The 12,052-nt window shown below is 50.1% G+C and overlaps 1 protein-coding gene across 5 annotated transcripts in view; it reads right to left on the bottom strand.

Annotated features, from left to right (window-relative positions):
• Positions 1-12,052, bottom strand: part of LOC105497977 (potassium calcium-activated channel subfamily N member 3) — a 164,937-nt gene that overhangs the window by 110,447 nt on the left and 42,438 nt on the right. For all 5 annotated transcript variants that reach the window (XM_011769619.3, XM_011769620.3, XM_071084621.1 and 2 more), the window contains one exon: positions 5,396-5,491. In XM_011769619.3, coding sequence (XP_011767921.2) covers positions 5,396-5,491 — 96 coding nt within the window. The remainder of the gene's footprint in view (positions 1-5,395; positions 5,492-12,052) is intronic.

Raw genomic sequence — 12,052 nt, 5'->3', positions numbered from 1 at the left:
ACTTCCTCCCTGGGGCACTGCATCCCTCCCATTCTCCCTTCCTCACTCTTGCCCCAGCTCTGGGCATTATCACCCCTCACCTGGCCCATGATGACATGCTTCCCACTGTCCTCCTGCCTCTGAAATTGGCCTTTCCTACATTTGCATGCTGCAGATGAAGAGTGCTGTCTAAAATGTAAATCTGATCATCTTGAAACCTTCTCATAGTTTCTGCTGCTGCCTACAGGACATTTCAAAACCCTTCAGCAAGGCAAACAAGCCCCTACAGGTCCTGCCCACCATCCATAGTGAATTCGCCCCCCTACCCAGGACCCTGTCCTTGACACATTCCCAGTGTGCTCTGCAGTTCCCCATCTCAGAGCCTTTGTTTACTCTGAGACTGCTGTCCGGGGTATCCTTTCCACTCTGTCAGCCAGACAAACAGCATTCTCACTTCAGTGAAGGAGTTCTGCTTATATTATCTAATTTAATCTGTACAATAACCCTTTCTGGTAGGTACTGGTTCCGGGTGGGTAGGCATATGCAAACCTACCCCCAAAGGCTGAGGAAGCCGAGAGGTTGAAGAAAGGGGCTGACATATCCAGTTTCTCAGCAAGAAACATTTAATAGGGACTTATGAACAAAAGCCACAGTCTCCGGCGGCAGTAAGACAAGATGGTAGATCCTGCACCATGACCCCCTAGAACCAGGGATTAGATACCAGAGGGAAGGGGTATATGTGCTTCAGAAGCAATTTGCCTAAGGGCAGGACTTACAGTAAACAGTAGATAAAGGAGAAATCTTAGAGGCTTTCCCAAAACTGGGTTAATCGGAAGTCAATATGGAGGATCAGCATCCAAGATGGAGTTGCTGTGGCCTCCACAGTATGGTTATTCGTCCCATTTTACAGAAAAGAAATAGACTAAGAAGGATTAAGTAACTTGTTAAAGGCCACTTACACACTAAAATGTGACAAACAGCATGATTTGCACCCAAGCTGGGCTGCTCTGAAGTCTATGTTCTCAGTCACCTGCTAGCCTGCCTTCCAGGATGGCACCAGGGCCATTCATTAGAGCCATAGATTCACTCAAAGTTGGTGACCCCTGGGAGAAGCATGGTGAATTTCAAGTTTCTCCTCTAGAGAACTGGGCTCCTGTCCCGGGCTCTGCACCTAGAAGATTATTAAATAGATGCTGAACCAATGACTGCCCTTGGTGGGTCATCAAGAGCATGGGAGGAGAGGATACTGGGGAGCAAGAGGAGTTCAGTGTTTTGCGTGTGGAGCCAGGGGCTGCTGGTGGCATCTAAAACGTGAGTTTGCAGCCTGGGGAGGGGGTTGGCATGGTCTGAGAGCTGTTGGTGAGAGCTAAACCACAGAAGTAAATGGACTCTCCAAGGGAGAGCACAGTTTTCAGTCAGAGTTTTGGTAAATAAACAAAATGCATTGATTCTTGTATTTTCATTTCTCTCCCAGACACACCGGCCTGAGGAAAAGAGATGCCTGAGTCTTTGAAGGTCTGTGCTCCAAAACGCCAACAGAGAAGGAGACTGAGGAGAGATGGGGTGGGGTGCCATCTTCAAACGATGGAGGCTACCACGCGGGAAACACAGCCCCTTCTTTTCCCTGCTCCAGAAGCAGAACCAGGCCTGGGGGCAAGTTCCAAGGAGGCTGCCTCACCTCGGCAGAAGGGCGGGCTTTCTAAAGACACTGGTAGGGCAGCCTCTCCCAGGGGGGCTGGCAGCTCTGCCACAGCAGCACCCACAGAGGCCCTGGGGTTCCTGCACTAGGTGGGCACTACGATTTAAACGTGTCCCCTCCAAAATTCAGGTGTTGCCAATGTGGCAGTGCTAAGAGATGGGGCCTTTCAGAGGTGTTGAGGCCACGAGGGCTCCTCCCTTGTGAATGGGATTAAGGCCCTTATCAAAGAGGCCCTATGCAGTGTTCAGTCCCCCAGCCTCCTGCCTTCCCCGCCTGAGGACGCAGCAATGCAGCGCCATCTTGGAAGCAGAGAGCAGCCCTCACCAGACAACTGAAGCTGCTGGCACCCTAATCTTCGTCTTCCCAACCTCCAGAATTGTGAGAAATACATTTATGTTCCTTATAAATTACCCAGTTTGGATGAGAGTTACCCAACAATGTTGCGGAATTCTTCTTCCTGAAAAACTCAAGCCATCTAAATGAACAAATAAGAATAGTGTTCTAAAAGGTACTCCCCCAGCCTCACGTACGTGCCGGGCAGGGCCTGGGGCCTGGGTGTGAGCTTTTGGGGCAAGGTTGGGGAAGACGGGGACATGGTCTTCTGGTCCCTGCTACAATGTAGTCATGTGACCAGGAACCATTGTGGATGAGGAAAGTTGTGAGCAGATTCCTAGCAAAGGTCCTGAATCACCCCAAGGGGAGATGCAGCAGCCACCCCCTGCCCTGACTGCTTCACAACAGATGGGCAGCAGCTGGCCTTTCCCTGTGGAAGCTGCTTGCTAAGCACTCCCCTCTGCGTAAGTTCATCAGTCACACTTGGGATAGCTCCTTCCTCCACTCGCAGGAAGTAGGTTCCGCAGCTGGCTGAGCAGCCAGACCTAAACCAGAGAATTACAAGATTGGGGGGCTAAGTAACAGATGAGGACACTGAGCTCCAAGACCAAAAAGCTAAGTCATGGCATGACCAGCTTTGGAAAATAGCTACCTTGAACTCAGCACGCTTTCCATTCAAAGAACGTGCTACAAACGCCTGCTTTTTGTCAGACACTATAGGTCTCTGGAAATGTAAAGGTTAATGCAAAGATAATTGCCTCTGAGGTTGGGGAGAAAGACGCCTAACAGAAAACTGCAATATGGCCCAGTGAGGTATATACAAGGGCATTCTGTAGGAGCCTCCCTCCTGCTGACTCTCTGGGCCCAAACTGTTCCCATTTCCCTCTGGCAAGAGAAGGTCCAGCTGGGCACAGAAAGAACTTTACTGGAAAGGTAAGAGGCACAGAGGAAGCCGGTGTTGGTGACTTTCCTCAAGTGATGGAGGCTGCAGGGAGGATAAGGGGCTGGGTGGCAGGAGCTCAGGGTACAGGAAGGGCTGAGCCAGAGCAGGAGGAAGCCCAGCCACCTGCCAGTACCAGGCAGTCATGACAGTGACCACCTGGTGGACCCAGCTGGTAAGTGACAAGGCCCAGCTAGAAGCAGTGGGACAAAGGTCACAGGAAAGGAACCAAAGTTTCCACTCTGTGAAAGCCCACTCTGTACTCTACACTGTTCCCAACCCCTGCAAGAGTTCAGCAAAGTGGCTGATGTGGTTCCCATACTTCAGATGGGGAAACTGAGCCCCAGGGTCAGGATTCAACACAACTGATTTTACTTTGTTTCTCCAAATTGTGTCGGGCCAAAATGAATGACCCCCAATAGCATCATCTACTGCCCATGATTAGGGCTGAAACAGAGATTGGCCATGAGCTGGACATGGGACAATGGGTGCCCAGCCAGGTTCTGGGCTGTCAGCAACATGACCCTGCCACCAGGCCAGAACTGAGTCAAGAGGCAGCTGGACCAGAACAGGCCGAGAGCTAGGGCTGCAGGCCCTGGACTGGGAACAAGGACCTCAGGAGCATCAGAGGGAGGGATACCTGGCTCTACCCACACCAATGCCTGGAGCAGAAAGAGGAAGTAGTCAGGCTTAGCACCAACATAGTGTGGGGTTGAGGCTAAGAACAGCTCCTCTTCTTCCCCTTCCTCAAGCCTAGGTCATAACTGAGTTTTATGATTCTGCCTTTTTTCTTTGGTGTGTGTGACACCTCCCCACACAGGTCAGGGGGACATATAATAATACAGCCTCCCTACAGATGAGGACATGGACCCTGAGGGACTGCCTGGGTCCCACAGCTGGCTTTGGGTGGGGTGGAACCAGGCCCGGAGCCCAGACTGTCAACTTCTGTCCTATCTCGGTTCCGTGGCCCTGTTCCTCCCTGCCTGTACTCCTGGCTCCTTTCTGGGGCTGACTGGACAATGTCTGAGTTAAAGTCCACCACTGCGTCCAATTCAGACTCCATGAAGGAAGCTGCCTGGTGGCATTCGGCACAAGCACAGCCCCTGTCCAAGCACATGCAACCCTTTAGAGGCTGAAGAGTCCCAGCATCCAGGTCAGTATCCTCTAGTCATCGACAGAATGCAGCCCTGCCAAGGTGGCCTGGAGCTGAGGCTTCCATGTCCCAGTCAGCCACAGTGGCCCCTGACCTTTAGACAAAAAGCCAAGGCTCTCTAGGAGGAGGAGGCACTCCCACCTGCATCTGCACAGCTGCTCCACCCTGAAACTGCCGAGTAACGAAAGGGACTGGATTCGAACAGTGTTGTTCAATAGCGCTTCACAAAGCACTCTCCCATGCACTCCTCATCCCATCCTCACGACAGCTCAGCAGAGCTGGAATAAAGGCCCCATGTTCTAGATGAGAAGATCGAGACCCAGGAAGGTCACAGGGCTGGCCAAAGACACTCCGAGAAAAAAGGTCACGGCCGAGCCTTGGCCCCAGTTTTTCTGACTCTGACTCTGGTCTTCGTCAGTCTCTCGCCTGCTGCCCAGATGTGAATCTATCTGTGCTCCTCCGGCCAAAGGACCGGGATGGTTTCCAGATTCACATGCACATGAGGAAAAACATCTGGAGAGTTTAGAACTGCTCAGGTCCACAGCAGTGCAGGTCAGCCTGAAAGGCCGGGGGCTGGGGGAGGCTCGTCACCAGAAGATCCCTCAGATCTGTTCCCTCCTGTCTCATCCTCCTGGCCCGGGTTGAACCATCCTCCCTATGTCAGCCAAACTGGAAGTGCACCCTGGAGGCCCAGCCAATGTTTCTCTGGGTACCAACTCACTCCTGGGCAGCAAGAAACAGGGGCCTTCTCAGCCACAGCAGACTCTTATTCTTTCTAGAAAATGACACCCCCCAGCCTGGCACCCACAAGGGTGAAGCCCACATCATTCACAAAAAGCAGACTCCTTGGTGGAGTTCAGTGCAGCATATGTGGGGGTACACGAGGCAGGTCTGCCTCACTGAGGGGATCAACTCGGTGGCCCAAGTTCATAAAGGATCCAACAAGAGACAGAAAAGGCAGAGCAATGCATCAGGGGCTCTCCCAGCCTGATGGTGCTCAGTGAGGGTCCCGAATACAGCAACCTCGCTCAGCGTGAGGCCCTACGTTTGTCTCTGGGATCCGCACTTCGAAGACAACTTAACAGTTATTCGAAAGCCATGGGGCAGCCTTGCAGTTTCCTCTCCCATTTGGGTCCAAACCAGAAGAGAAGAGCCAAGATCTTGGGCACCGTCTTGTAAAATCACCCAAGTAGCTGCTCGGGGAGTGGGTTTTGGGGGTGGGGATGGGCTCGGCTCAGAGCAAGGCCAAAGGATCAGCCGCTGCATGAAGGAGTAAGGCGGGGGCACCTACCTGGACTTCACGTGTGTGGTAGGCGATGATCAAGCCCAAAAGGATGATGGTGGACAGACTGATAAGGCATTTCAGGGCCAACGAAAACATGGAGTCCTGCAGGAACAATGGAGAGAGAGAATTAGGGAGTGCAGGGAAAGGAGGTCTCACTTTATTCTGCGGCTGTGTAAAAGAGAAGGGGTGGGGACACAGGAGGGACTGTTACCAGCCACTCCTAGGAGCAGGTGTAGCACAAAGTCAGCCTGAGCCACACAAAAGCCTTTGGCTGTGCCTGGGCTGGCTCTGTTTCAGCAGCTGCCCCCTCTGAGCCTCTGTTTTCTTGGGCTAAGTCATATTTGCATTCCTGGGATGAACGCTACTTGGGCATGATGTATTATGTTTGTTATACATGGCTAGATTCAGTTTGCTGATGTGTTATTTAGAATTTGTACTTCCATGCTCGTAAGTCATATGAACATCATTCTTTATTGTGCCGCTATTACATGGTTTGGGCATCAATATTACACCAGCTTGGGCCTCTGTTTTCTCTTAAACCCAAACCAGAGGACTTCGGAGGCAGAATTCTTTCAGGACTGAATCTGAATGTCCCAGCAGCTGCTCTCATCTCCTGGCTTAGGCCAAGGGCAGGGGAGGAGGCAGGGACAGCAGAGGAGCTACTGGAGAAAGAAGTGGGTGAGCACAGGAGCAGAGAGGGGTCCTGGCAGGAGAAGGACCCTGAGGGTCCCTCCTGCTAGGGATTAGGTGGGGGAGGTGAGCCCTGTGTTCTCCACCACAGCCTTTCAGCCCCAGGGCAGCTTAGAGAACCTGAGGTGTGTGGTTAAGAACATGACCTCTGCGGCCACACTGCTGGGTCCCAGTCCTACAACAGCCACTTAGGGCTACAGGCCCACTCCACCTCTCTGCACCAGCATGCCTCCTGTGTCAGATGCGGATAATATTGGGGCCTACCTCACAGGGCTGTTGTGAAAATAAAGGAGTTAATTTACGTAAAGTGCCCAAAACAGTGCCTGGCCAAGTAAGTGTTAACTACCCTTATCATTTACTTTGCATCCTCTACAAATCAGGGTGTCTGGGTTGGAATTTGGTGCACCTCTGGGCATTTCGAAGCTGTAAGTAGAGATAGCTCCCAGTTCCAAAGGAAGGTGGGAACACAGCCCTGAGCGAAGGCAGCGGATGAGATCCAGGAAGCATTTCCAAGCAGCGACTGTGTGTGGCGGCCCTGCACTTGGTCCGGAGTGGTGCACGCCACAAAAGAAACAGCCCCTGTCCTCAGGGAGTTGGTCATTAGAAAAATGATGCCCAATTTCTGGAAGGCACCTTACAGTTTACAAGGTAGTTTCACGTATTTGTTCTCATCCTTCCTCAGAACAGCCCTCGGCCTTTTACCTTATAGACATTACAGGCTGAGGCCCAGAGGGGTGGGTGGCTTGTGCCAGAATTCAAAGCCAAGGCCTCTGACTCGCAGTACAGAGCACGCCCGCAAGCCCTCGGGCACACTCTCCAGTGGCAAACAATGTAGAAACATGGGAAGCATTCATTTAAGTAGACCTAAATGACACCTTAAGACAACAAGGTAAGGGAGAATATGATCAACTGGCAGAGTGAGATCTACGGTAGAGCTAGGGGAGCTCGAGGGAGGGAGGCCACTGTGGATGGGTCCGAGGCAGCTTTCAGAGGCGGATGTGAGGGCAGCTGAGATCTGTGGAGTGAGGCGGTAAGTCCAATATGGCTACCACAAGAATGAGAGGAGGGCTTGGGACTCGAACCCAGGACTTCCAAGTGCCCAGGTCCATGCTCTCGGCCACCCTCTGTGGGCTAAAACAGAATGAAAGCGCTCTCCCTGATGTCTATTAATCTCCCCATTCATTTCATTGGTACACTTCTTTTTTTTTTTTTTTTTTTTTTTTGAGACGGAGTCTCGCTCTGTCACCCAGGCTGGAGTGCAGTGGCCGGATCTCAGCTCACCGCAAGCTCCGCCTCCCGGGTTTACGCCATTCTCCTGCCTCAGCCTCCCGAGTAGCTGGGACTACAGGCGCCTGCCACCTCGCCCGGCTAAGTTTTTTGTATTTTTAGTAGAGACGGGGTTTCACTGTGTTAGCCAGGATGGTCTCGATCTCCTGACCTCGTGATCCGCCCGTCTCGGCCTCCCAAAGTGCTGGGATTACAGGCTTGAGCCACCGCGCCCGGCTCATTGGTACACTTCTTGAGGCCCACTGGAGATATAAAGAAAACTAATAAAGTAACTCATTCATTCACTCTTTCACAACAATTTCAACCACTTCTCATTTGCTGGGCACTTGCTAGATATCCACCAGTGTGCTAGATTCTATACATACAGTGATACACACCAGAAGCTTCTGATCTGGCTTATTCACTAACTCTGACTTTCTACATTGTATGGGGTCGTCCAACTATGGGAAAAGATCTCCATTATTTGCTATACATAAGATGATCTACACATAAGCAAGTCTTCTTTTAGCCTCTTCATGTTCCACGGTTCCGTGAAGAGCAGCCTGCAATCATTTACTGAGCACACATGTATGGGGGCCTAAGGAGGGTTGGTGCTGTTCTGGTCCAATGTCAACACAGAGAAGGACAGAACACAGTGCTGGCCCTCAAAAACGTTCTGATCTTCGCAAGCACTGCCTGATGCCTGAAACGCTACCCAACCACAAGACCCAGATGGAGCTGAAAAGAGCAAACGGCGAATTCAGGAACACTCAGACTGTATTAGGGTAAGACAAACCTCCCTGCACTAATCAACTGGGGACAGCTCACAATGTTTGCCAGCCAGAAATGACCATAACTTTCTTTTCAAAGGGGTCTGAAACCATCTGGGAGCTTCACACCTCCCCGGGAAGGATTTGGGATCAGTTGCACATTTCAGCCTCTCATTTATTTCTTTTGGCAGAGATGAATTGACATCAGAATCCAAGTCTATTTCCATCATTTTAAAGGAAGCAGTGAAGGGAAATGGGCCAGATGCTGTCTCTCTCCTTTGAGCCTCTTCCTTTTGTCCTAAAGCTCAAAACCTTTACATGAACAGGCAACTCCCACCTGCTTCTTGGTTTTGGCCAGTACAACCTCCCTGGCCAGTTCCAGCCCCATCTGCGGGATGACCAAGCTGTGTGCTGGATCAACAGGGACTCTCAATATCTTACAGATTTCTTTGCATTCTCCATCAAGTCAATAAAAAAAATTAACCAACCACTTTTAATAGCTGGAAAACATGTTAAAGAAGTCTGGCTAAACTAGGAATGTTTTCTATTTGGTAGAATGTTGAATTAGCATCTTCTCTTTGCTGCCTGAACATCAATGAAGCTTGAAATTGATATGGTTCCTTGGGGGACAGCAGTGACACAGGGCTGCCATACACCCCAGGATGGGGTACCTGCCACACCCATTGCCCCTACTCACTCCCATCTGAGGGCCAATAAGGGGCTCGTAGAACAGAGGGAATCCAGTGGTCAACTGGTCAACCCTTCTGCCCCATGACTCAGAACTTTTCAACACGGAGTAACAATCCTTAACACACAGGAATACTCAGGAATTATATCTCATTTCATGAGAGTCATTTTTAAAGCCATTTATTCCTAAATGCCCACAAATGTTCAAGTGGTTAAGTAGATTTGAGATCAGGCAGTGATGGAACACCATGCAGTCACTAAAAAACACTTCTGCAGAGAATATCTGAAGACATGGAGAATGGTTGATGATAGAATATTAAGTGAAAAACTCAGATCCCAACACGATATGTAGTATATTTCCAATTATTTAGTTTTTAAACTTTTTTTAGTGTAGAAAAAGACTGAAAATACGTCAACAGAATTCCTAAGAGCTGCCTCCATCCATGTGGTCCCTGTTCTGCTCCAGGCCACAAGCCAGCCCTTCACAGATCTGTGATTTCTCACTGATGACAATAATCTGTAATAAAGCACGTCTATTGGGGCCTACCATGCAAGGACGGCATCATCAACCCACTCTTACAGAGGAGAAAACGGAAGCTCTCAGAAGTTAAGTAAGTTGTTCAAGGGCAGGGCTCACCATGGCAAAGCCAGGATTTGCAGAAGCCAGGTTTTACACCCAGATCTGTCTGCCTCCAGGTTCCATACCCTGCCTGTGCCCCAGCACCCCACCTGCTCCTGCGGCCACGCCTTGCTGGCCCTCCAATATCTGCAGTGAGGCTTCTTAGAGCTGCTCCAGCCTTTCCTCCCCTGAGGCTGTGCAGAGGGTGATGGATTGTGTTCCCCAGCTTCTGAGCCAGCCACAGAAATTGCTCTCCTGGCCTGCCTTGTAGCTTCCAAAAACAGGCCAGAACTGTAATGATTATGGTAGATTCTTCCCAGAGACTTTGAAGTTCTAAATGTGTTTTATTGTTTGGAACATCACAAAAAAGAGAAAGCTATGCTTACAGACAGAGTCCTGGAGGGGCACTGAACCAAAATGAAATATTAGCTTAACTCGGATAATGATGGGCAGGCTCCTTCCCCAACCAAGCTGCTACCCACAAAGAGTGTATGTGTATGGCTGTGTGCGTGTGTGTGCTTATACACACATGTGGTCCATTCATGATTTCTGTCACTGGCTGAAACCCCCAAAGGGAAAAGGTGACAGCATCTGAAGTTCGTATTTACTGAATTAAGGTCTGATGTGCCTGTCTAACATCACTATGTTTTGTGCATTCAGTCTGGGAAATAATTGATTTAGAAATCTTTTCTGTCTAATAAGGTCAACTTTTCCTTCAATTTCATGGAGAGGTCCAAAAATTGATTGATATTCAACATCGGCTTATGACTGTGGTTCTGTAATGGTTGTCCTAATTAGATAGTCTTGCTAATTAATGCTATGCAAATTAAACCAGCCCCTCTTCTGCTGGCAGGGAAGACCGCATCACTAGTCGCTGTTCTCCAGGGAGACCTGAGGCTCCTTTCCCTCCATATCAGCACCAAGCCCTGGCCTTCTTCCTTCCTCAATCTCATGCTGCCCAGTTCTTGGGATCTCTCATGCTGCCCAGTTCTTGGGATCTTTCATTCTTTTTTTTTTTTTTTTTTTTTTTTTGAGACAGAGTCTTGCTCCATCGCCAGGCTGGAGTGCAGTGGTACAATCTCGGCTCACTACAACCTCCGCCTCCCGGGTTCAAGCGATTCTCCTGCCTCAGCTTCCCGAGTAGCTGGGATTACAGGCACATGCCACCATGCCCAGTTGTATTTTTAGTAGAGACGGGGTTTCACCTGTTAGCCAGGATGGTCTCGATCTCTTGACATCATGATCCGCCAGTCTTGGCCTCCCAAAGTGCTGGGATTACAGGCATGAGCCACCGTGCCCGGCGGGATCTTTCATTCTTATCCATCATCCTCAGCTCCTATCTTAGCACAGCCTCCTTCTTCCAGGTGGAGCACCCTAATTTAATTGCAAGCCCAGGCGTGGTGGCTCACGCCTATAAGTCCAACACTTTGGGAGGCCAAGGCAGGTGGATCACTTGAGGCCGGGAGTTCAAGACCAGCCTGGCCATCATGGTGAAACCCCATCTCTACTAAAAATACAAAAATTAACTGGGCGTGGTGGCGCATGCCTGTAATCTCAGCTTCTCAGGAGGCTGAGGCAGGAGAATGACTTGAACCCGGGAGATAGAAGTTCTCGGCAGTGAGCCGAGATCACGCCACTATACTCCAGCCTGGGTGACAGAGCAAGACTCTGTCTCAAAAATAATAATAATAATAATTGCAGCTGTTGGTCCTCCCAGCATTCTCAGAGTGGCTTCCCAGCCTGGCTCCTACCAGAAGTCAGCTAACAGAATCCTGTTTCAGTTACTAATGAATGAAGTGACAGAATGAAGTCACTCAGACCCTCTGCCTCCCAGGACTGTTCAACCTGAGACCAGGAGAGACAGCCGATGCTGTCACAGTGGGAAGGGAGACTCTGGGGACTCCAGAGGGCAGCTGGACCTCTGACCAGCCTGAGAAGGGAGAAGGGCCAAGACCCTAATGCTTGCTAGCCAAGAGAGCTCTGGAAGAGAGGCCCACGGTATGGATCCAAGGGCACAGGGGTCTCAGCCTCCTCCGTAGCAAACGCCTGGCCTGGACAAGTTGCTTCCTTCTCCTAAGCCTCAGCCCCCAGTAAAATGAGACTCCTGGACAAAACCATCTCCAAAGTTCAGTTAAGCCTGATGACCAAGACGCCAGGCACACATGCCATGACAAACAGGTCACAGGGACATATCCAACACTCATTCCTTTTTTTTTTTTTTTCCAGGAGTTTTCTTTTCCTAGGCATTTTGTAGATGATGAAATGCTGGGTGTGAAATGGTCAGCCACAAAACCCACTCACACCATCTTCTCCTCAAACACAACAAGGCAAGCTTCCTATTTTTAGTCATGGGGGCTAACGAAGATGTTCATTGTCTCTTTCTAAATAACATAGGATTTGAAACCAAAAGGCCAGAGTTCAAGTCATGTCTTTGCTACTAACTAGCTGTGTGACATTGGATCAGTCCTTTAACCTCTCTGGGCCTCTGGTTTCTTCTCTGCAAACCAGAACTACCCTTACTTTTCTCACAGCTGTTAGGGGATGAGATAAGATGATGCATATGAAAAATCTCATTCTGTTTTCCCACAAAGAGAAGCATGCATTCTCTTGTAGCCAAACACCTCTTCTCTT

Source organism: Macaca nemestrina, chromosome 1 (assembly GCF_043159975.1).
Source record: "Macaca nemestrina isolate mMacNem1 chromosome 1, mMacNem.hap1, whole genome shotgun sequence".
NCBI lineage: Eukaryota > Metazoa > Chordata > Mammalia > Primates > Cercopithecidae > Macaca > Macaca nemestrina.
This window is presented reverse-complemented; position numbering and strand designations above follow the sequence as displayed.